The sequence below is a fragment of the Callospermophilus lateralis genome, chromosome 6 (assembly GCF_048772815.1).
Source record: "Callospermophilus lateralis isolate mCalLat2 chromosome 6, mCalLat2.hap1, whole genome shotgun sequence".
Lineage (NCBI taxonomy): Eukaryota > Metazoa > Chordata > Mammalia > Rodentia > Sciuridae > Callospermophilus > Callospermophilus lateralis.
The window spans coordinates 20874190-20900728 of NC_135310.1; the positions used below are offsets into that span (position 1 = coordinate 20874190).

Consider the following 26539-nt stretch of genomic DNA (forward strand, 5'->3'; position numbering starts at 1 on the left):
GTTTGAGTCCATTCCATTTATTCATTCTTGATTTTAATTCTTGCACCACAGGAGCCTTATTAAGGAAGTTGGGGTCTAATTCCACATAATGGAGATTAGGGTCTACTTTTTCTTTTGTTAGATGCAGGGTATCCGGTTGTATTCCTAAGTCCTTGATCCATTTTGAGTTGAGTTTTGGGCATGGTGAGAGATAGGGGTTTAATTTCATTTTGTTGCATATGAATTTCCAGTTTTCCTAGCACCATTTGTTGAAGAGGCTATCTTTTCTCCATGCATGTTCTTGGCACCTTTGTCTAATATAAGATAATTGTAGTTTTGTGAGTTAGTCTCTGTGTCCTCTATTCTGTACCAGTGGTCTACCAGTCTGTTTTGGTGCCAATACCATGCTGTTTTTGTTACTCAATTATTTTACTTCTTAAAGAATATTTGACAATGACAAATATACTATTGACAAGTTTAGGAAAACAAAATGTATTCCTACAGTTTTTCAGAATAAATCACCACTAAATATAAATAAGTTGTTACAATGAATATCCCATTGTAAAAAGTAGTTACATTGAGAGATTATAATTTTTTAAAGTAACTAAAATACAAAGTAGCAAAATGTAGATTTGAAAATAAAAGTAATAAATAAATTTCAGAATGAACTTCAAGACATATTCTCTAATTCTCACAGTAATTGCCGAGACAAGTTTTAATCTGAAGAAACTCATCTTCTGGCCAGAAACTTTTACACTACTGAGCCTCTATCTGGAAACTATTTTTATATAACTAGTGTAGACTACCCCTCCATTTTTGTCTTATTATTATTATTATTATTATTATTAGTTTGAAAATTTTGTTTTTAAAAAATCACTTCTCCAAATCCTCTTTAAATTACTTTATATCTCAAGAGGATACCTTTTCATTCTTAATAGTTCTTAATTGTTCTTCAGTAAACTGAGCAACTGACTTTACTTCCATAAGTTCATGCTATTATATCATTGCTCTTGGTTCATGTTAAAATATTTTGCACTTGAATTTCAGTGCAGGTGTTTCCAGGGGTAGTTTAGACATTTTAGAAATTATTATATATAGAATTGTTCATTATTAGTGACTGTCAAAAATTTTAAATTTTAACAAAATACTTTCTAAACTCTTCCCCAATATTTATGTTCTGTTCAATGTTATATAAGATTAATTTTATGAATGATATTGATTTTATTACTTTTTTTTTTTTTTAATTCAGGGCCTTGTGCATGTGAGCAAGCACTCTACCAACTGAGCTATGTCCCCAGCCCATGACTGAATTTCTTTTGAGTCCCTCTATATTTCTGTAAAAATTAGTGATATTTTCTTTCTTATGTCTAGTATGGGCAATCTGTATTTTTTATTTTCCTCATTATTCTCACTACATGTTTATCAATTTCATTGATTCTCACAAATATTCAACTTTTTACTCAATTTCCTCTATTGTTTTTTATTTCATTGATTTTTTTCCTCTTTATTATTTCAATTTTGAGGGCTTACTTTGAATTAAATTTTCTCTTTTTCTTCTGGAGTTTTTTTTTTTTTTTTCCTTGTGGTAGAAACTGAGGTCACTAATTAGAAAACTTTCTGGTTTTCTAATATACGCAATGAATTCTACAGTGGCATCCCACAGACTTCAATACTATTTTTTTTTTTTTCAGTTCAAAATACTTTCTAATTTCCCTTGACTTTTCTCCTTTGACTTGTAGGTTATTTCGAAGTATGTTGTTTCACTTTCATGTACTTATAGATTTTTCCCATAATCTATTAATTTCTAATTTAATCTTATCAAGAAAATAATATTTGCTATAATTTAATCTTTTGATTTTATGGCATTAATTATGGCCCATTTTAGTGAAGGTTCCTATCTTAGTCTGTTGTTAATAATTAGCCCTTACATCCTTTTTTTAAAAAAGAATTTGTGCTAACATTAATTTTTCTTCCTTTCTAACACCTGTGTCTTTAAAAATGGATTTTTTTTAGAGTATGTAGTTAGTATGTAGTCTTGCTTTTTCTTATGCAATCTAGACAATATCTATCTTTTAATTCGGGTATTTAAACCATTAGTATGAAAACTGACATAGCTGACTTTAATCAACCATATTACAATTTGTTCACTGTTCTTCTCATCTATTTTTTTTAATTTTTTCCCTCTTCTTTTGCCTTACTTTGAATATTTTTAAAATTTCATTTCTCTTCAGCTTAGCTTTTGAGTTGCTAGTATTGCTGCTTTTGTTATTTCCTTTAGGATTAAAAATGGATATGTTTAACTTGCCTTGGTCAACCATTATACAATATTATACCATGTCAAATACAGTATAATAATCTTACAACAGTACTGTCTTTTGACGTTCACACCATTGTCCATGTTTTAATTCCACATGTCATAAACTCTATCATGCATTAGCATGTGTGTGTGTGTGTGTGTTACTGAAGACTGAATACAAGAGTGTTCTACCAGTGAGCTTCATTCCCAACCCTTTTTATTTTTACTTTGAGAAAGGGTCTAAATTGCTGAGGTTGTCCTGGAACCTGTAATCCTCTTGTGTCAGTCTCCTGCATCATAACGGGCATATGCCACTATGCCCAGCTATACTGCATTGTAATTATATTTAATTTGAATAATAATGACTTCTTATAGAGATTTTAAAACATAAGAAAACATTTATTTTACCCACATATTCCTTTCCAATGGATTTTTTCGAAACCTTACACTTATGCACTAATCAATAATAAAATGAAGATTAGGTATGGCAAGCCTTCTGCCAACTTCTAAAACTCTCTAGGCATCTCTTTGCTGTCTGGTACCTTGCTAATTCCCTTTGTCTACAGAATCCTGTCCTATATACTACCTGCTGTGAAACTACTGAAAACTATGGTTGCATGTACAGTGTCCAGTTTATCTGCTTAAGGTAAAAATGTAAATCTAATTACCGTAGCTCAATAATAGATTAAGACAAGATTACTATTTAAATTTATAAAAACCAAAACCAAAAAAGTCAGTTTTAAAAATATGTTTTCAGAGAATAAAATTATGGCATTTTCAGGTAAGTGGATGGAGCTGGAGAATATCATGCTAAGTGAAATAAGCCAATCCCAAAAAACTAGGGACCACATGTTTTCTCTGATAAATGGATGCTAATCCATAATGGCATTAGGAAGCATGAGATGAGTGGAGAACTTTGGATGGGGCCAAGGGAAGGGGAGGGCATGGGGTAGGAACTATGATGGAATGTGATGGACATCATTACCCTAGGTACATATATGATTGTACAAATGGTGTGACTCCACTTCATGTGCAACCAGAGGAGTGGAAAATTCTGCTCCATTTATGTACAATAAATCACAAAGCTTTCTGCTATCGTGTATAATTGATTAGAACTAATAAAAAATAAATAAGTTTTAAAAAATATGCTTTCAATTCTACAAGAAACTTTTAGAGAAATAATTAAAACTTTTTATTCAAAAAAGTTTTTTTTAATTTGAAGATCTTGATTCATGAGAAACAAATAGTATGATGTTATGAATAAAAAGGAAATTACTTTTGGTCAGATATATTATGCTTAATATGAAAGCATTTGCAAAGTATTCAAAGTATTGCTGTAATTACCCAGTTCAGTCTGTCCTTGGGTAACAATGTTTCAATATGAAAGCATAACTCACATTTTATCTTAAAGCGATAAAACCACTTACACATTTTCTAGCAATAGCTTTATTCACGGAATGGAAAACCATAAATATCCCAGTATCCAAGTCATGATGCCAGCTACTGTTTCACACCAAAACACACACATACACATACACACACACACACACACACACACACACAATCAAAAAACAAAAAACTCTGCCATAATTCCATGGCAAAATATCTTATTTTGCTAGGCATAATGGTGCATGCCTGTAATCCCAGCAACTTGGGAGGCTGAGATACGAGCATCACAAGTTCAAAGCCAGCCTCAGCAATGGCAAAGCACTAAGCAACTCCATGAGAACCTGTCTCTCAATAAAAATAAATAAATAAATAAAATAAAAAAATAGGACTGGGGTTGCGATTTAGTGGTTGAGCCCTGAGTTCAATCCCCAGTACCAAAAAAAAAAAAAAAAAAAAAAAAGAACGAAAGAAAAGAAAAAATATCTTATTTTAAGTTTGGTTGAGGATAAAAAAGATCAGTAAAAATCTTTTTAAAATTAGATAGCAAGGAAGCTATCGAAGAATATAGAATTATTACCAAGACCCAGGGGAATATATGGTTATCACCAAGACACAGGTTCACTGGCACAATTTGAAAAGCAATATAAATAATAACTTTAATGGACTAACATACATTATATGGCTCAATCATTAAGCACACAGTGAAAATGAAATAAAATTAAACTGCTTTATCACTGAGATTCCTGGAAAATAATCTCTTTGGAGCAAATACAGGTTGATTATTTGAAATGACTGAAACAGAAGTGTTTCAGATTTCAAAGTTTTTTGGATTTTGGAATGTTTGCATAAATTTCACCCACTAAATATCCTTAATCCCAACCCCCCAAATACTCAATATTTTGAATGGTGTTCAAAAAGCATCATTTTGGAATAATTCAGATTTTAGACTTTCAGATTAGGAATGCTTAACATGTACCAAAATAAAGATTATGAATTTAGCATTTATTCTACTTCTGCTATATAAACAGTATTATTATAGAACCAACCAGCATAAGAGGAAGTTTCTCTTTTACTATAGAGAAGAAATCCATTTGCAACCACTTATGCATTAGAAGATCTAGGTCTTTAGCACCACAGACTGCCAATATCACTAACAGATGGGGATCCAACTTATGGAAGAGTATCAGCATCATCTATGAAACAGTCTTGCTAAAAATGAAAAATGAATCTGAATTTGATCAAGCCTCATAGGCCATCCAATTTATAGGTAATTTGAGGGGAAGAAAAAAATGTCTTAAAAAAAAGGATGTTGGGGCTGAGGTTGGGGCTCAGTGGCAGAGCGGTTGCCTGTCACACGTGAGACAGGCACTGGGTTCAATGCTAAACACCACATAAAAACAAAAAACAAAATAAAGATATTTTTTAAAAAAGATGTTAAAGATAATGAGGATGCAAATAGAAAAATAGAATATCTGGGAGACTAAATTGTCAAAAAATAAGTGACCAAAAGGAGGAGCCACATAAGGAAAGAAGGTGAGGAGTGAGTAAAAAGGCCTATAGATTAAAAAAGACTTAATTTAAATGGCTTATAATTCAATCACAATCTTTATTCTGTTTTTTATCCTTCAGTTTTTGAGCATCTATTGTTTGCCTTATTTGGACTACAAAGCAAGCAAACTATATAACACTTATCGATACAAAAGAAAAAATAGAACATATTTATGAATTTACTTTTAAATATACATAAACTCTCAGGAAGAATACATGAGAAATTGATAGCATGGTACCTACCTGTAAGAGAATTAGGTCACCAAATATGAGGAGTGGACAATTTTGTATCTTTTGAATTATTTGAATAAATTAATAATGGGAGAACAACCTACATTTTAGTGCAATTACATGGGTTATCTAAACTAAAATCAACAAGTTCTTAGAGAAGGTGTTTTGAATTAGAGAAATGAAAACAGCTTTTATTAGCAAAAGTAATGTTGTTACCTCATCATATGTGTATCTATAGTCAGCTTTCTTTGATTTGAGGTCCCATAAGACTACTGTTCCAGATTCAAAGCCAATCAAAAGCTATAATAAAAGAAAAAGCCACATTATCTAGGGATGATTTTCTATTATATAAAACGTTTTTTATATTCTATTATATAAAACGTAACTATTATCATTCATATCTTTCAAGTATAAATTATAATATAACTAAATGCTGTCATTGCCAGTTACTAATCACATAGATGGCATATAAGAACACTGAATTGTATATTTATATGCCTTTGATAAGGGACTCAACATACATTTTGAAAAAGAAAAAAGTACATCCTATGCACACATTTTTACTAATAAATTTTAATAAATTACTAATAAAAATTTACATTTGTATGTGCTTTAGAAATTATAAACTTTCCAAATTCTGCACTTTCTCAAGCAATCTCACTAAATCAATATATTGATTAGTTCTAAATCATAAACAGCCTAGAAACTCTTCATGAGACTTAGGTACATCTTTCCAATGATGATATCATTGCTTATCTTTATTAGAACCTCTAAGTAAACATATTCAACATGAATTAATTACATCCTCCTCTTCTCAGTTTCTCTGGCATTCACTGTTGTCAGGTCTCTTTCACTATTCCTTATCACCACATTTATTCAGATGTTCCAGCCAGAAACACAAGGATCATCTTTAACTCTAGTTCCTCCCTCAACATGTAATAAAAAAAACAAGTAAATTTAAGATTACATTCTCTTATCTTTCTAAATTATGTCCTTCCATCCCCAGTATCTTCATGGTGGTTCAAGATATACAGATATCCTTTCTGTTCTCCTCGACTCTATTTTAACCCATTCCATATTGGAGCTAGAGTACAGTTAAAAAATGCAAATCAACAGGGTTATGTATGCTTCCACTTAAAGCTTTTTAAATGGCCTTATTATTATTTTTAAGGTAAAGTTCAAATTCTATAACACAATGTACTGTAATGGTATATCTATTTCTTACCTTTTCAGCTTCATCCTTTACCACATTTAAAAATTAAATAACATTTCAAAAAATCTCAAATTATACAAAACTTAAAGAACATTTCAAAAAGCCTCTTCCTTAGTAACTGGAATTATAAAGAAAATTTAAGGGAAATGAGATATAGAGATAACTCTAACATAAGGCAATAAATGAAAAGCACTATAAAAACTACATAACTAAAATGTTAAAAGGAACCCCAGACCAAACTTTTTGTCCAATTTATCAGAAAATCAGGGAAAATATTTTGAGTAAGCCAAATATAAATTAATAATTTAAATTTATTAAATTACTGGAATCATTGAAAGTATTTAAATTATGCTTATTATTTGCAATTAATAATTAAATTTTACTTATGCTTTAGTGTATCTTTGCTTTTTCAAATTACAAATCATTCTGATTCTTTTACTTGTATTACTTGAAAAACAAACCCTTAAGTGCATACTATATACAATCTTTTTATTAGCAATCTCAACTTTTCAGCATGTGGTCCTAGAATAGTTTGCATGTTTAAAAATACAAAAATCATGCATTTAAATAATGAAAAAATTTTAAGATAAGATTCTACCTTTCCCTCATCCATTGGATTATCACTTATATGGACAACAGGCCCTGGGTGAGATTTAGATGATCTAAGGAAAAAAAAAGAAAAGTTAAGATAGATATGTTTCTCAATTAAAAAATTTCAAAACAGATACATATTCATTACAAGAATAAATAAATAAAGATTTACTTAAAAAGGAAGAAAGCATTTCAGAAAGTATTCAATAACAGCTATATAGTTTTAATAAGAATCACATTAGGAACCAGGGCAAATACACTACAAGTTATATTCAAGTTGATACATGTCAACTAAATTTACAATTAAATAGACTTTTTATGTAGAAAAGAATTTTCAATTTAGTCAAAGATTTCAGCAAGGGCTGGGGATGTGGCCCAAGCGGTAGTGCGCTCGCCTGGCATGTGTGCAGCCCGGGTTCGATCCTCAGCACCACATACAAACAAAAGATGTTGTACCTGCCGATAACTAAAAAATAAATATTAAAGTTCTCTCTCTCTCTCTCTCTCTCTCTCTCTCTCTCTCTCTCTCTCTCTCTCTCTCTCTCTCACTCTCTCTTTAAAAAAAAAGATTTCAGCAAAGTAAACCTATTTTCCTTATACAAAACTTAAAGTTAATATTTTTAAATAGTACATCATTTAACACATTAATATTTTATTTTACTAGTACTCTCCAATTTGGGCATCTTGCCAAGTTCCAAAATCCTTACCAAAACAGGAAAAATTCTATTACATTTTTAAAAATTCACAAAGTAATGTCACCTATACTTCTATCAGAGAAAAAGAAGTCATCTAGATAAGAATATGCCTGAAATGCTGATACATTAGGAAAAAGTATACCCCTTGTTCACAAATTCTATAGGCTAAGAAACCACTCTACTTTATGAAAGTCTATGAAATTGTAGACGCCCAAACAAGGCCTACCCACTAGATGTCATGATCAAGTCAAAAAACAGATTCAAAAACCCACCTTACCAAGAAACTGATATATGCGAATAACATTCCTGGCATAGGAGGGAAAGCCAGTCTTAATACACTATTATAGCTACCCAGACACATTTAGAGACATGTCACAAAATTATCCTTGTATCAAAGACAAATATTGTAGGATGCAAAATAAGAGTATTTGTTTAAAAATAAAAGGAAACACTGAAAACACATCTTGTTAATATCTTTAAACATTTATTTGCCTATCCAAACAACACAAGAAAAAAATGTGTAGAAAGATAAGACACACAAAAAAAAAATCTTTAAGAGTGAAAAGTTAGCATGAAAGATCCTTAGGGACAAGTTTTTGTTAATATTGGTAAATAAAAAAAAAAATCATCACTGAATCAAAATTAAGTATAATTAATCTCATAATTAACTCTGTAATACATTCACTTCAGCAAATATCTGCATTATACTTATTGATTATTAAATCATATCAAAGAAGTACTGTAGATCAAGATCATCTAAATTCTGTGAGCCTATCTGTGAATCATGACAAACATTTAAAAAAAATTAAAAAGATTAAAGAATTAAAAAAATCATGTTCTTTAACTTATTAATAATTAAGATAATCTCATTAAACTTGTTTTGCAGTTTATACATATTTGAATATACGTACATGTAATGGTGTATATTAATCTATTAAAACATATAAAGCATTTAAATTTACAAACTGCCATGCCAATAGGATAACATCTACAAAAGACTAACAAATCCTAATTAGATATCAAGACATCTGACACATACTTAGTTTCATATGGATTTACTTATTGGCTATTTTAAATGATATTATCGAACAGGATACTGATACTTTATATCTTGAACATTTGCTCAAACTCACAGTTCAATGGCTTTATTCCACATAATGACGTAGCCTGAGAGTGTGAAGGACTCCACATTGACAATATGTATATTACCTCGTTCAGTACCCACATAGAGCCACTTACTCTGGAAAGGCAGATGGCAAAATGTAACCCTGCAAGAGAAAATATATGTAAAAGGAAATAAGAAAAATGCCTGCCAAGTTTTACTGACTGCATTGACGAGTTAATTATGATGTAGCAATTCAAGAGAAGCAAAAATGATATACAACCATTAGATGTATCTACTCATTGTGATTAATATTTAATTATGTTAAATCAACTTACACAAGGTCATATACTAAACAGATAGCATGGAATGTTTGAAAAAAAGAGGAGTTTTGAAGTTAGCATGTCTCAAATCTGGCTACATCACTCATTGTGTAACCTTTAACCTATAAGCTTTAATTCCAATACCTCTGGTGAAAATAAACAATGATGATAATACGCAATAATATACAATGATAATAATCACTGTTAGACCATGAATAGTAATACTATGAATTAGATAAGATAAACTATGAGGAACATACATATGATCGGAATTCTACTGAATTTATAGATTGATTTGGGGAGAAGTGATATTTAAAGCTTTTTTATTCCTTCCTATGAAGTCCTACATTTGTTTAGAGTTTATTTTATCCTTCAGTGAAACTAATATTTTCTCTATACCAACCTTACATATATTTTTTTCATGATCTGCATTTTACCCTCTATTTCTTTCCATTTCCCTTTGTGTAATTATGCTTTTAAATTTATATAGTACAATTAAAAAAAAAAAAAGAGGGAGAGAGGCAGAGAGAGGGAGAGAGGCAGAGAGAGAGAGAATTTTAATATTTATTTTTTAGTTTTTTTGGCGGACACAACATCTTTGTTTGTATGTGGTGCTGAGGATCGAACCCGGGCGGCACGCATGCCAGGCGAGCACGCTACCGCTTGAGCCACATCCCCAGCCCTATATAGTACAATTTAAGGTTACATTCTGCTGAGTTGTTTTAAAGTCCAATCTGAAAATCTCAAAATTTTAGTAGACAAATTTGGCATATTAACAATGATCTTGACTACTGATATCGTTGACCTTATTTCTTCCATCTTTTTATTCTCATCATTTATGTTTTGATGACCATTACTGATTCATTTTCTTCATTCTTTTTTCCCCTCCTCTGTTGGTTCTGTTTTATATTTTCTGTTCTTTTAATGTTATTCTTATACTTTTAAAACACAGGTTTAACTGAATAGTTAGTCTAACATCGGAAACAATAATGGGGGACAGGAAGTATAAGTGTTCTATTTTCTGAGTTCTATCAAAAGTGGCAAAGTTGTCAGTGAATAAAGACATAACAGTAGTTCCATAAGATTATTGCCTAGTGCCATCTTCATTTAAATACACTTTATGATGTCCATATTAGAATGAAATTAACAAAACATTTGACATGACATATTCTTATCATTAAGCAACGCATGACTGCATGTGTTGCAGTGATTTTTAGATACCAAATTTGTATTACTTTTTTACTGCTCTATAATAAATTACCATAAAATTAGTGGCTTAAAACAACACCCGTATATTATTCCACAGTTGCTGTTGGTCAGATGTCCAGACACTGCATGCCTAGGGTTCTCTGCTCAGGGACTTACAAGGCTGAAATCCAAGTACAGCCAAGTTGTATTCCTGTATCCCTCTGTGGAAGTGCTGAGAAAGAATGAATCTACTCCTAAATTCATTCTGGTTGCTAGTGAAATCCAGCCTCTTACTTATAGGACTGAAACTTCATCTTCTTGCTGCCAGGGAGTACATTCTCAGCTCCTAGAGGTTATTTTGTATTCCTTACTATGTGATCCTCTCTATCTTCAAGGCCAGCAAGAAAATATCTAGCACCTAATGAATCCTTCTTACCCTCTGAAACTTTTACTGGGAAGAATCCAGGACATTTTGAAGGATTACCTGATTAAATCAGGCTTACTAATTTTGGAACTTATCAGCAAAATGCTTTTTCACCCAGCTGAATGAGTTTTTAAATTATGAGGAATAGGTATGTGTATGCCAGAGATAGGTACCTTGAGACTCACCTTAGAATTCTGCCTGGGTATATGTGTAAGAATTATTGGGTCATGGAATATGTGAATACTGCCAAAAAATTTTCCAGAGTGATTTTAATACTTAAATTTCTCACCGGCAGGTTATGAGAAATTCATTGGCTAAAATATAGCCAATATTTTAGTCACTTCTGATGTTTTTAGTTGGTGTCTTCCTGAAGACTGAATTTTGTGTAAAAAAGGAAACTGAAAAAAGAACATTGATTATTTTTTTAATCGTACGTTTTACAATAAACCTCTAAAATAGCATTCATTCATATTGTGTATGTCTGGGACTCTGATTTAATGTAAAATGTTCAAGCCATTTATCATTTTTCTTATCCCAAACTTAGCATAATCCCTAGTATACAGGAGGTATCTAACATTTGGTGAACTAAACTTAATTTAGCTTCCAATACATAATGTTTTTTAAATTTTCAAATTTGAAACACTACTTCCATTTATATTTCTTCTAAGCCAGACAATAATGGTACAGGGTCAGTCCTTTCAGCAATCTAAGTTATAATTTGACTGGGCTAATAATGCATTAGTACAGGTAGAAGAATTGCATGTGCTGTAACACTACCTATTATTAATCTACTTCACTTTTTTGTCCCAAACATAAGAAAGTATTTTCACTTATTCATTCTTTTATTTATTTTTTAATAGGACTTAGTTTATTTTATTCATGAATAGAATTAAATTATTATTATATTCACCTTTTACATATCTCCTTTTCCATATAATTTTTTTATACTGTTAATACATTTTAAGGACCTTGTGCAACTAGATCAGTCCCTGGCCCTTCTCTTTGTCTGAATTTCTTAGTTATCATAGATAATTATTCTAGGGAGGTATAGCTTTCCTTTTACAATTTCAGGGTCATCAAATTGTAACTGTCTTTCCTCTGAATATTAAACAAAAGGGTGTTTTTTTCTCCTTTAAATTTTGTCTGAATAAATGGTTTTTTATATGCACAATTCTTTAAATGATTCAACATTTCCATATCAATAACTAATTCTCTTTCTGGATTAGAATCAGACCAAATATAGTAAACCCTCTGTCTTCCTAACAGCCCTCGGTATCATTCCATGCCTATGTTCTAGTCTTTAATTTTTATCCATCAAAATCACTCTCACTATTAATGCTTGTAAACTTTCCATTAAACTGCTTTCAAAGAAAATTATTTTGACAATATGATATAATTACCACAGAAATTGTAATTCTAGGTCTTTAATTTGTTCCAATATTGTGATTAGTTTTCTGCTTGCTTTTCTGTGTGCAGTGAATTAAATCAAAATCTTCTTAAGACCTTTATAGGTTTTGTTTTGTTTTGTTTTTTAGGATTGGTATTTGGCCAACTTCTCTTTTATAGCTGTCTTAGTTTTTCCCTGTTCATGGATATACTGAGTAAATTACAAGCTTTATAAACATACAAAATACAGTATTTATACAATATTATAATAAAATAATGATCAATGAGTTTTCTTTCTACATTTATTTATTTATGCTACTAAGAAAAATCTGATGTAAAGCAGTTCAGCCAGTTCCTGAAGTAACTTATAAAACTAATTATCCCACTGTTGTTTGGTATCTGAATGGATTATTCCATTTGTCAAATGGCTATATTTTCTTAAAAGAACTCTGAGCCTGGTGTGGTGGTACACACCTGTAATTCCAGCAGGTCAGGAGGCAAAAGCAGGAGAAACACAAGTTCAAATACTCAGCAACTTTGGCATGCCCTAAGCTGTGAAACCCTGTATCAAAATGAAAAATTTTAAAAAGACTGGGGATGTGGCTCAGATGCTAAGCACCCCTGGGTTCAATCTCTGGTACCAAAACAAACAAAAAAGGCTTTGAACATGAATGCTTCACCGATATTTATAAGAAAATCCTGATTATTAATATACTTAATGTAATATTGCATTTTCCTTTCTTTAGAATACATGCATGTTTGTTTATTCTCTAAACTTAAAATATATTATCTGTCATCAAATTAAAGAGTCATATATAAACTGTAAATCAGAGTATTATTAACAAAAAGCCTTTAGAAATGTATAAGACTTAGCTGTTCGGGTGTTTAATAAAATTACAGGGAAAAATCCATTCTATAAAATATCAATAGGAAAGTTTTTATGACCACAGAGAATAAATTTTATGTGAAAGGATATCATCAACAATAAAGAACTATATAATAAAGAGATGTAAGTATCAGACAATAACAAGTACTAAATAGAAAATTCTACATATATAACCTAGTCCTCAATCTTAAAATGCTTTATATTGTTATTTTAAAACTTGTGCAAAAATTTAACAAGGTTAAGAATATTGGTCATACTAACTTATAGTGATGAAAAAAGACCAGCAGAGAGTTGTAATATCAATCCATGTCTTCTTCCTAATTAAATGTCCTTTAAAGGGGGGAAAAAAATACAAGCCAAATGGAACATATTCTGATTCTGCAACTACCAGAAGTAACTTTATTTATCAAATTCCTAGTTTCAACCAAAATTAAAGAACTATTTTTTTGTACATATAAACCCAACAAGGCATAATAATGAGGTAGACCAAGATCAAGCAGGGAGAAGAGGATATATTAGTTTCCTAGAGTTGCCTAAAACTAATTACCAGAAATGGGGTAAAAAAACAGAAATTCATTCTCCCACAGTTCTAGAAGCTAGATGTCCAAAAACAGGGTGTCAGCAGAGCCACGATCTACCTGAAGGCTCTAGTGGAGAATCTGTTACATGCCTCTTTACTAGCTTCTGAAAATGCCAACTATCCCTGGCCTCACTTGGTTTATAAATTCATTACTCCAGTCTTTTACCTCTGAGCTTATAGGATGTTCTGTGTACACAGCTTATGGTATGTGTCTTCATCTCTTGTTAAAAGAGAACAGTCAGATTAGTGCCCACCCTAATAACCTTTTATTAACGTGATTACATCTGCAAAGATCTTAACTTCCAAACAAATTCGAGTTCACAAGTACCAGGGGTTAAGACATCAACATATATTTGTGGGAGCAGAATTTGATCTATAGCAGGGGATGGGGCAGTAAAGGCCAGATCTCCAAAGTTCTCCACTAAGACATCCTTTTCAGGCAATGAGGATTTAGATGCTATATATATTGGCAAATTAAGTTCATTTAGTAAAAATTATATGACTAGTGGATCCTTAATAGGAACTGAGCCTGGCAATCAACACAAAAAAATTACATGAAAATTGAGGAAATTTAAACTTTTGTGCCTTTCATCAACTTTCAAAATGTTTATGTTTTCTTCTGTTGGCAGATTTTAAAAAAAAAAAAGTTTCTATCTTTTATTCTGGTTGGTTTTAGCCTATTTCTCTTTTAGAACTAAATTGTGCACATACACAAATTCAAATGTTAAAGTCCTATCCCCCAGTAATTGAGAATGTTACGTATTTAGAGATAATACCCATAAAGAGATAATTAAGGTAAAATAAAGTCATATAAGTGAGCCCTAATCCAATATGACTGGTGTTCTCATAAAAAGAAAAGACTAAGATACACACACACACACACACACACACACACACACACACACACAAGACCACATAAGGAGACAGGGAAAGACTGCCTATAAGCTAAGGCAAGAGGTCTCAGAAGAAACAAATCTAGTACCTCTAGAATGATGGGGAAATAAATTTATTATTTAATCCTCCCAGTCTGTGGTAGAATTAGCTGACTGCTAATCAAGGACAATTAGTTGGCTGTTAACCGAGGAGGGCATTCATAAGTCTGTGTTATTACTCAAATCAAATAATTCTAAGAAAGTTGAAATTGATCATTTATTTAGTATGAACAAACTGAACAAATGTCATTTTACTGGGCATGTTAAGAAGCTCAAATTATCTTAGTTTTGACCAAGATTTTAAAGGCAAGACCCAAATTTGTCTTGTTTATGCTGTCAAATATATGCTCAGCAGCCAGCACCAAGCTGCATATAATAGTCATTCCATTATCTACAGAAGAAATAGGAAGACGTAAATAAAACTATCCTAATGTGGTAAGAGAAATAAAATGGTAAAGATTCTGAGTCTTAGAAAAAATTTTTCTGCAAATTGGAAACCATCACATAAAGTAGTAAAGTTAACTTACTCAAGTTAATATAGTTTAACCAAGAGTTGAGACTTCAATTCGTATATTTTTCCTTAAACATCATAAAAATAAAATCTATCAAAATATATCCATATTATGGGATTGCACAGTAATGTGAATATACTTCACACTACTGAAATATATGCTTAAAACTTAGAATGGTAAATTTGATGTGTACTTTACCACAATTAAAAAAAATCAAAACTGGAACAAAAATATCTCTGTGACAAAAAAAATCCAAATTTAAATAATTACAAATAATTTCTATTATATTTACAGATATTTCTACCAAAATAAAATCTGACTACATATGAAAATAAGACAATGAGTAAAACACTTAATTTTAAGTTAACAATTATTCAGAATCTTATAAATAACCTTTTATAATAAGATTTTTTCTACCTTACCTACCATTAAAAGTAACTATGCAAAATGGCATAAGAATGAAACACAGTAATTTAACTTAGTTAGCCCAAATCCATTCTGGAATGAGGGGAAATTAACTAAGTTATTTTTATTGTGCTTCTATGTCAACAACAAAAATAAGCAGTGTGATAGTCATTATAACCATTCAACAATAATCTAGTCTTCTCTTTTCCTGTGGATATTGCTGAAATCAAGGATAGCCATGTGATATTATCCTTGAAATGAGAAAGAAAAAGATGAACATCTCCAAGAAGAAACTAGTGCTTTAGCACATTCTTTTTTCCCCTCTACTATGGTGACTCTTAACATGTTAAAAACTGGCTGTTCTCAGCTAGGATTCCAGAGCAAAGACAACAATGAGAAGAGTGTTCCAGCAAGCCAGGAAGGACATACAGAGTAAGCCAAAATAAATCATTGTATTAAACCACTGAGATTTCGAGATATTGACATAGCACAGCACAGAATACATCCTAACTGAAACAGAATCTAAATACTGAATATAAAGCACTGGTATAAAAAAAGTAAAATGGATTCCCACAAATGAAGAAAGGAAGGATGGGCAGGGGTGACAGGATACTCCCCTTGTTCTCCACTTGCTCTGAGACAAGGCTTCCATCAGAGTATAGATACCAGGGCATTACTCAAAGCCCTGCATGCCACAGAGCCCAGGCTAAGGGGCAAAACAAGTACCGCTACTATAGACAAGTTTGAAGAGCTGAGGGAAAGCTTTTTCTACCTTTCCCCTTCCCACTTGCAGCCAAGTATTGAGGAAAACTAGACTCCTCTGAACACTAACTTTATTCTTTCAGCCATGGGAAGAAATCATCGTCTTGAGAAAATTTAACAATGTTTGTCAATGAAGTACCAGGGTCCATTCCTTGGCATTTTAAGTTCATCCACTACCATACAAGTTTGTAGCCTTATAGACAATTTCACTCAGAGGAGTTATTTAAGAACCAGTTATTCCTCCTACAGTCTCTTGTTTACTACTGCCTTCATGAAGACCAAAGGGGAGCTGAACTTTGAATAGGAACCAACTTCCTGTTCAAATTAAGTGACCAAATTACAGGGCTCAAAATTGGGAAATTCATTAGCTCGTTTCATTTGTAACTTTTAGGACCATTATAAACAACAACAGAGTTGTGCCCTGGCTAATAGCAACTTAACTCCAAAGGGAAGTGGTGGACACCATAAGGCTTCATCCACTGAGAACAAGAGCCACTTTCGTGCACTTCATGAAAAGGCAGCTTTTGTTTGCTAAGCTATGCCTACAGACACCCTACAGAATGGCTTACTATTCCCCATCCTTATTTACTGGAATTTCTTGGAGATCATCTTTAGAAGTACTATATTAGTAAGAAGTACTCAATTTCTGACCATCATCAACTCCTGAGTGTGGGTCTCCTTGAGGTTTGATCCTCCCCCTGATATTTAGCATGATAATCTGCAGTGAGTATATTTATGAACTTTGACAAGATACTGTGCCATTCCTGTGCCCAGTGAGAAATATGGACATGTCTCTGATAAACAAGGAATCAGAGATATTCTTTTGCTGCAATTCTAGCTCCTGGTAGAATCTCTCCAATGAACAACAGTTTAAGAGAACTTCTATAGCACAACACTAACCAAATAACATCACTTTTATACTAATTGTATTTAGAACCAAATAATTATTTGTTGTAGCCACTATCCGTGGCAGTGCAGCAAGTATAGCAGAATCCCTGGTCTTTACCCACTAGATGCTAACAGCATCACTTTCCTGTTCCCAGCCTGTGACAATGAAAAGTATCTTGAGATAGCACCTGAATGCCTTAGAGGTAGGGTGCAAAAACATACCAGGTGACTACTCTGCTAGAAGCTGGTTCCATTTCCAGCAGTTAGTATGACATTGACAAGAGGATGTATACTAGGACCAAGATGTGCCAACCCATCCCCACATGCTCCACTCCATTTGAGGCTGGTATAGAACTTGCCGTGAGATACCACTGGTAAACAGATTAACGGACTCTGCCCATAAGTTGAGAAGTTGGCCTGACTGCCAGCAAGTAGAAAAAAACTGAACCTTGATTTTTTGCTTGCTCTTCTTCCCATACCACACCATTCTCTCCTTCTAATACTTCCCTTTCACTTTTGACTTTCTCCTACAAGTAATGACATGATTCAACTAACTCAGATGATTTATCTTACAAAACAAGATGTAAACCAACAGCAAACTGCTACTGACCTAACCTCCTGCCACCACCACCCCCCCACACACACATAATGTAGACATCTTCTGGTGTTAACTGGAAAAATCTGAACTGGGTCAATTCTTAGAAGTCTCTTTAGCTTGCCTAATTTACAGGGCCAATGGGGACAGAAGCCCATATTCATAGATTGACCTCACGGACTAACTTATATTTTACCAAACCAGGAACATAGTCTGATCCTTAACCAAAGAAAAAATTTAAAACAGGAAGGAAAAGATAAAAAGAATATACCTTTAATGCCAACTACAACTACATAAGTATCACACTCATAAACATAAAAAACTATATTAAAAAACTATGTCTCATAAGCTATAGGGGAAGGACTATATCCTTGCTCTATTTCATGCCAAAGTAAGTTCCATATGAATCTACAATGAAGTATAAAAAATGAAAACTTTAAAAGTTCTATAAGAACACATGTGGAACAATGCTTTAAAAACCTGGGTTGAAAAAAGTCCTTTTATTATTATTCTATTTTATTTTTCTGAGTTTGCCTCATAACAAATCTAATCATTTAATGTTGTTTAGAGTACATTTTAAGCATTCTGTATAGAACATGATATAAATATTAAATTTAAAAAACCTCCATGGAATATATGCTATCATCCAATTTCATCCAATATTCATCTATAAAAATTAGAAGCTAGATTACATCATCTTTTAACAAACTTGCAAGTCAAATTGTCTTGTTCTTATTGTCACTGGACAGCATTTTATTGTTTTCGTGTAGTTTTTCAGAAAAGTGCTAGAAACATATTGACAATTATTGTAGCCATTAATGCATATATTATCTGTATAAATTTCAAAATATATAGTTGGAAAGATGAAAGATAGTTGGTTGGAAAAGTTATCTTTGGCAGTTGTAAAACAGTAAATAGATTCAATTTATTTCAGACATTAGGATGATATACATTTGGTTTATCACTTATAATTTTATAGGTCATATTTCCCTGACTTCCTAAATTTCCAAAAGGATAAAGAGGCAGGGAACACCTATAAAATCTGACCTATAAAATTGATTAATCGAAAGTCCTCCAAACATGTCTTAGAAATTCCACATTTTACTGTATTTCCATCTAAATATTTTCCCTTTTAAATTCAATAGGTATTTGATTGAATTAACCAGTGTGTGCTGTCATGTAGGCCTAGATTGCAATTGAATGCTAGCAATAAAGAGCTTAAACACACAACCACTTTCATTGACTGTTAGTAAGAACAGAAATAAAATCTGACCACAAATACCCGAACTTTGGCTTCACTGCCTCAAAGTTGTCTTCATGTGTGCTTGTTCATGAAAAAAAAGTCTTTTAATCAATACCCAAAGTTCATAAGTTATATTAGAACAAATTTCTTTGACCAAATTCTTATTCTTTTAAAAATTTAGCTGATATATTTGTACATATGAATAAAGAAATATGTTTAACATAATATCAAAATAAAGCAAACTCAACTGGAAATGATCATCTGATGTCCACTGATGAAAACTGAATAAATAAATTATCTATACAACAGAATAGTACATAGTTATAAAAATGATTACAAAATTGGGTTGGGGTTGTGTTTCAGGGGTAGAGCGCTTGCATGGCATGTGTGAGGCAGTGGGTTTGACTCTCAGCACCACATATAAATAAATCAAAAATAAAATAAAGGTCAACAGACAACTAAAAATCAGACTACAAAAGATTTAAATGTGGTAGTATAAGTGGATCTACTGGATAATGTTATAAACAAAACAAGCTAAAGGAATACTGTAATGGCTTCTCTGTCATGAAAAAAAAAAAGAGTCACAGACAGGTTTTTGCTTTTATACACAGTAAGTATTTTTAGAGGGACACAAAAGAAATTTATATGCTTGTTTCTAGGAAGGAAGACAGATCTGGAAAGGAAGCAATCTTTCTTTCATTGTATATCCTTTTAAGTTTCTTAATTAGTTTTTAGATTATGCATAAAGTTCATCACAAAAAAGATCAAAAAGTAAAATTCAAAGAAAATGCAACAAAACAGAATAGCAAATGTCCTAAATACTTAATGAGAGTATACTCACCTTTCCCGACAAAATTTAAGTGAATGTAGTATGGCAGGCCTTTTCTGACGTAAATTCCATAAGTGTAAGGTGTCATCAGCCAAGACACTCACAAGAGCTCCCTTTAAAAAAAAGCATATTTTATACATAAATACATCTTATAAACATTAATGCAACCAAACATTTGCTAAAAAGTATCTCATTCTTAAACTTCAAAACATTTGCTTCTAAGAAACATTCACCTCACCAAATTCTAAACAGCAGATGTTGGAGTATACATACATGTGTATGGATGTCATTTAATGTTTGAACCTCAATAACTTCAAGTTTAACTTAATATCTTATGAAACAAAAGTGTGGTAGTAGTATATAGTAGGATACATGATTAAGACTTAGCTATTTAAAATTAGAGATTGGAATATAAATTAGTTGGTGACTACAATAAATATTTTATGGACTAACAGAGCAAAATATGATATAAAATGTCAAATGTTTTCTGATATAAAGAGGCTGATTCATAATGGGATAGGGAGAAGGGAACATGGGAGGAATAGATAAACTCTAGATAGGGTAGAGTTGCTGGAAAGGGAGGGAGGGGGCGTGGGGTTATAAATGATGGTGGAATGTCATTATCATTATTATCCAAAGTACATGTATAAGGACACGAATTGTTGTGAATATACTTTGTATACAACCAAATATGAAAAATTGTGCTCTATATGTATAATAAGAATTGTAATGCATTCTGCTGTCATATATAAATAAAAAAATTTATGGGAAAAAAGATAATTTCTTGTTTGTTGGGTTTTATTATTTAGGGTAACAAATGTTAAAGGGATTAAGGTTTGTATAACTCTAGTTACAAACAACTGTCACTTTAGGTTATTATACTACACTATGGATTCTAAATTTTTCTTAAAAGTTAAACTTGGTTAATATAAGTAGACTGGTGTAATTGTGAAGCTACTACTGGTTTCTTTTATGTTAGATGTATTCATGTCCCCCAAGAATACAAGTCTTTAAATAGAAGGTAAGTTGTCTGTAACACTGGTCTTTTGCAAACTTAAATTTTTATTTATGTCATTTGATGTTCTGTATTTAGATAAAAATACTCTTTCATAAGTTGTAAAATTTTGTGTTACTCTTTACTTTGGAATGGGCACTTTAATACATTTTTGGAAGACAATAAGGAGAGACTGGTTTATTTAAAGGTTGACAATATGGGATATGAAGAAATTTTGCCACTTTCCCACAAATGGGGTTAAAAGCTCTCTTAGCCTGTTTGATTCATGTTTCAGTTTAATATGAAATTATGTTAACTGATTCATATAGGCCCAGGAAATGATATAAGAAAATGTTATAAAGTAATATTTGAGGAGAAATAAGGATTAGTTTCAGAAATAAAGCACCTTACCTAAGATTTATCAAGAGACCACCTCACTTGAGTTAAAAAACTCTGCCTCTCACCTTATTCCATGTTAGGATAACCACTCAAGTTCATTTGAAGTAAATTAAAGAAACAGGCATTTTTATAAGGATTAGTGATTTTAAAATAAGGAGGAAATATAATATATAGCTAAGTAAAGGTCTGGAATTGCAAAAATTATGTTTCTTGGTTCATAGCTATTATACAATCTAAAAATGTTTTTACTCTTGTAAAAAAAAAAAAATGCTACTCCTTATTTTCATGGTCATATTCATTTATTTTGTATTAATCTCATTCCAAGACTCATGTCTTCTTGTTTCTCTGATAGAAGCACCCACCTCCAGATGACTTTACAACCTGTTCTTTCCAAACCAGACTTTTACCATAGACCCTTCGACTGACCCAAAACATTCCAAAAAGGGAAACCCAAATTGCTTGCCCCATGTCGCCCCCTGTCAGCCTGAAAGAGCCAGAGTTGTCATTTCCCATTTCTCCTAGCAGTAAGGGTTCCCTTACTCAGAGGGAAGAATAAGACCAAGACAAAGGACAAGTAATAGATTATATTTAATTTTTTTAAAAAAGGAAATGTGGTAGATAGCACGCCCCATCACCAATGTTTTGGCACAAAATATTTCAAGAGACCTCCAGGATCAACAGTCTATTGATAATAAACTTGAAGCTAAGGTGAATGCCTTAGAGGCTATTGTAGTAGTCTTGGGTGATCAGATACAAAGTCTTAAGGTCAGACAACAATCATGATGCCGTGTCGTTTATTAGTTTATTTGTGTAACTAACACCTGTCCCAAACTATATCTCCTAATGGGACTGGGAAAAGATAAAGATGCATCTATTGTGAATTTGGAATCATAACAATGTGAATTTATATCTTTTACAACTATACCGTTACATCCAAGTCATGCAAAAAAGTAAGATTCCTGTGTTATCTTCCACCAGTTTTACACAAAAAGCTGTTAGATGATTTGAATGGTTTCAATTATAAAACATGCTAAAACATACTGCATGGTATCTCTTAGGACTTGTTTCCTTGCTCTTTATTCTGTGTTGTTTTCTCGTGGTCAGCTACAAGCTTGTTGGACAAGTTCTAGTTCCAGTACTTCAGAGTAGGCATGCATAGGTTACGTTTAAAAAATAAAAAAGGGGGAGATGCAGAAAGTGGTGACTTACATCATGGTCTCTGACTGCCTTGTGGCTGTGGCTATGGCTGTGCTTGTGCTGGGAATTTTTGCACAAAGTTGCAGGATAAGATTGCCTAGTTGCTATAATGATGCTCTGCCTGAGGAAGCTCTGTGCAAAGGCACAGAACTACATCAGTCTTAACTTTGAACTCAGACACCTGTCATCAGTGAAAGAGAATTCTGATCATAACAAGATAACCACAAGAGCCGCGACATTCAAGTCTGTCTGTTTTGCAGAAACATTCCCACAAATAATCTTTTGATGATAAAACCTATATAAAAAAATCTGCTGTATTAGCTCTGGGTCTTTGTTCGTCTATCAGAGTTTGGTGTACCAACTGGTCCCAGGTTTCTCCTTCTAAGTGTGTATGTCTTTAAACCCCACATTGCCCCTCACCAGTTTCTAAGATTGGGCTATGTAAGTCAAGGAAGAGTTAGATACCTTTTATATTAATTTCAAAAGATTTGCAATCCCAATCCTTTATGTTATTATGAGAAATCTTAAAGTCTCCTCATTTAAAATAAGAGTTTTTCATCCAATTCAGAATGATTAAAATAGCTGTCAAAATAAGATATACATCAAACCATATCTCCCAGTCCTTTCCACCTTCTAAATTCTGAGAGGTAACTCTTTTATGTAGGTCCTACTGCTATAACATGACAATTGGAAAGCTATCTGACATACATAAAGTACACACTCTCCTTTTACTAGAAGGCATCGTCTTATCTATAGCACTCAGACCCTAAAAAAAAAAATTACACAATTACAAATTATTAGTATGATAGATTTACTTAATTTTTTGTCATCTTTAGAATTTTACTTCCATGAAAACCTTTCTTAAATTCTGACATGAATATTCATCAAAATCCAGAGGTATTTAGATATGTATTTTCCTACACATTACAAATTTATTCAATGTATCTTAAGGATTTGGGGAAAAAACAATGTTCACAAACTATCCTCAAATCTAAGGAGTTCATCAGAGCTCTTTCTGGAGAAATTTCTCTTCTTTCCTTCTACGACCATCTTTCCTTGCCTGTTGCCAACTTACAGTGAAGATCTATTCTCACAGCTGCTCATGTTGTTCTAAAATCTGCAAGCACAGCGTTTCCTGAGCTAATAAAATGTTGTTTACTCTATCTCTTTCTACATAGTAAATTCAAAAAGAAGGGGATTATCAATTACTTCAACAAATAAGCAGCACAACTTGAAGCAATATCCACTTTAAAATGAAAATTGGCTTCTTCCTGGTAGTATTACACAGCAATTCATTAGGGCTGGGGATGCAGATCAGGAGAACAATGCCTAGCATGTGGGAGGCTCTGGGTTCAATCCCCAACACCACAAAAAAAAAAAAAGAAAAAGAAAAAAGAAAAAAGAAACAAAAGGTCAAAGTAATCCATTAAAGGAATTCTGTTACTTATAACAGTATTCTCATTTTATTAATTTTTAATATAGACTTTGTTATACAACTTTAAATATCCCTGAAATAAAATTAAATGCAGCATCTAGTACCAAAAAAATTTTTAACCTTATTCCATTCTGTTTGCAACTCTATTTTGAGAAATATATCATGCAACTCTCCACAATGATGACTAAAACTAAATAACAGTTACCTCTAACCCACAATAAATTAATTTTTGTTCAAATATTTAAATGTGAATGCATACAAAAAAACTGAAAGACCAGATATAGCCCAATTTCAAATATAAAAAGGAATGATTAAGATAATTCACTAACCTCATTAATCAGGAACTGGAGCTGAATTACAGCAGCTCCACTGTCATGTTGGCAATAACATTCTACTCCCGGACGACCAAAGCTATCATAAATTCCATTAAGGAGTTTTTGATATGTGTGGCCTTTTTTCTTTAGAGAAATTGATAAGTTATAACAAACTAATAAGTATTTTGATAACCTAATATTTAAAAATATAGGGCACTTACTGAGGTGGAGATTTAGAGTTAGGTTTACTACACATTAATTAGTTTCTGTCGATAATCAGATGTCTCACAGATTACGGTTCTAAAAAGAAATAAGAAAATAGATCCTTCTAGAAAAAAAATGAAGTATTAAATTCAGCAATACGGAAAAACAATAAATAGTTAAAATATTTTACTCTGGCCCAAAATCTTTTTTTTCCTTTTAAAATTTTCATATAACAGAAAACATTTATAAAACATTTTTATGTGCCACCCATTATTATAAACATGTTTCATAATATTAAATATTTTAATCCTCATAACCCATGGAAGAATATATTAATATTCCCTATGATAAGGAAACTGAAGTACAGACAAATTACATAACTTGACCCAAGTCACACAACTACAAAGTAAAAGAGAAGGAATGTGAATATGCAACATGGTTACAAGGTGTTCACTTTTTTTTCCCATGCTGGAGCTCAAACCTAGGGTCACTGTCATGTTAAGGACAAACTCTACCACTGAGATGTACTCCTAGCCCTACATTCATAATAGGTATGCTAATCACTAAAATGGAACAAAAAAGGCTATACACTCAATAGAATCCCCTGTGTGCAGTTAAATACATTTCACCTTCATAATCTTGATCATTTTTACATGTTAATACACTAATCCAATTTTCACTACTTAATAAATACTAATAGTAACCAAAATAAAAAACTTTGGTGGAATTTAATAAAATTATAACTCTCTCTATAAACTCAAATCCAGGAATACAGACATTTTATTGAGCTAGGGCTTAATAAAAAATTAAATTATAGCATAGGTTCAATTTGTGCTTCTCCCATTTGATTTCTAGACATGTTCCTAGGTAATATTTATTTTCAGTAGGGTTTTTTCCTATTTTATACAATTAACTTCTATTTCATAACTTTACAGACTAATTTGAGTAGGCTTAGCTTATACTCAAAACCTAGAATTACTGTTATTAGCAGTATTGATAATTGTAATAGTGTTTGACACACCAGCACAAATGCAACTACAGAAACCAGATTTCAAATTGCTAGTATTGGCACTATGCAAATCACATCAAAAGTCAAGAGAAATGTCTACATGCCTGTTCACACATTTCTTTTCTCAAGTGACAAGACAGATCATTACAGTGAGACTAATTTTAATCTTTTCAGCTAAATTATTTTTGCATCAATGACTATATTTTAAAATTCTTTTTACATGAATCGAGTTAGTTAAATTTTTCTGAGCAGACCAGGAAAACTAATGTAAAAATTGTGAGCTACTATGGAGAATCATAAAAAATATATTCATCTTAATATTATCACAAAATATATATCACTTTACTAATCTTCTGGTGTTAGCCCATGACCTTTCCTTTGAGTATGGATTCAGAGTTGTTTCTCTTGAATAAAACAGCTCTAACTGCCCAGATTTAAGATTTCCAGTTTATTTGGATCCAGACTTGGTGTCCATTAGTGGATGAATGGATAAAAGAAAATGTGGAATATATACACAATGTTCTTTTTAGTCATAAAGAAAAATGAAAGTGTCATTTGCAGGAAAATGGACGGAAATTGAGAGCTTTACAGAAAGGGAAATAAGCCAAACTAAGGTGTTCAAGTGCCATATGTTTCTTGAATATGTGGAAGCTAGAGAGGAAAAGGAAAAAAAAGTGGAGCAGGGTTCTCACGAAAACTGAAGGGAGATCAGTAGAGTAGAGGAAAGGAATCATGAAGTGGGAGAAGAGTAAGGAAAGGGAAAATACTCAGGGATGATATTGGCCGTATTATATGGTTATGTTGAATGCATGTATGAATATGTAACAATAAATCCCACCATTATGTAGAACTATAGTGCATCGATAAAAATATAGAAAAAATCATCCTGTAGTAAGTGGAAAAAATTATTTTTAGCTTAATTGTTTAAACATATCTTAAAAGATATTGCCTGTGAAATTCAAGTTCAGCATTCATAAAAAATGTTATTCC

At 32.0% G+C, this 26539-nt stretch overlaps 1 protein-coding gene across 4 annotated transcripts in view; it reads right to left on the reverse strand.

Annotated features, from left to right (window-relative positions):
* The window catches only part of Stxbp5 (syntaxin binding protein 5), a 168418-nt gene that overhangs the window by 110598 nt on the left and 31281 nt on the right, over positions 1-26539 (reverse strand). For 3 of the 4 annotated variants that reach the window (XM_076858163.2, XM_076858162.2, XM_076858165.1), the window contains exons 3-7: positions 24352-24433; positions 20010-20110; positions 9076-9210; positions 7255-7318; positions 5660-5743 (exon numbers count right to left, since the gene is read on the reverse strand). In XM_076858163.2, the coding sequence (XP_076714278.1) occupies positions 5660-5743; positions 7255-7318; positions 9076-9210; positions 20010-20110; positions 24352-24433 (466 nt within the window). The remainder of the gene's footprint in view (positions 1-5659; positions 5744-7254; positions 7319-9075; positions 9211-20009; positions 20111-24351; positions 24434-26539) is intronic. The other variant, XM_076858164.2, reaches the window with a different exon arrangement.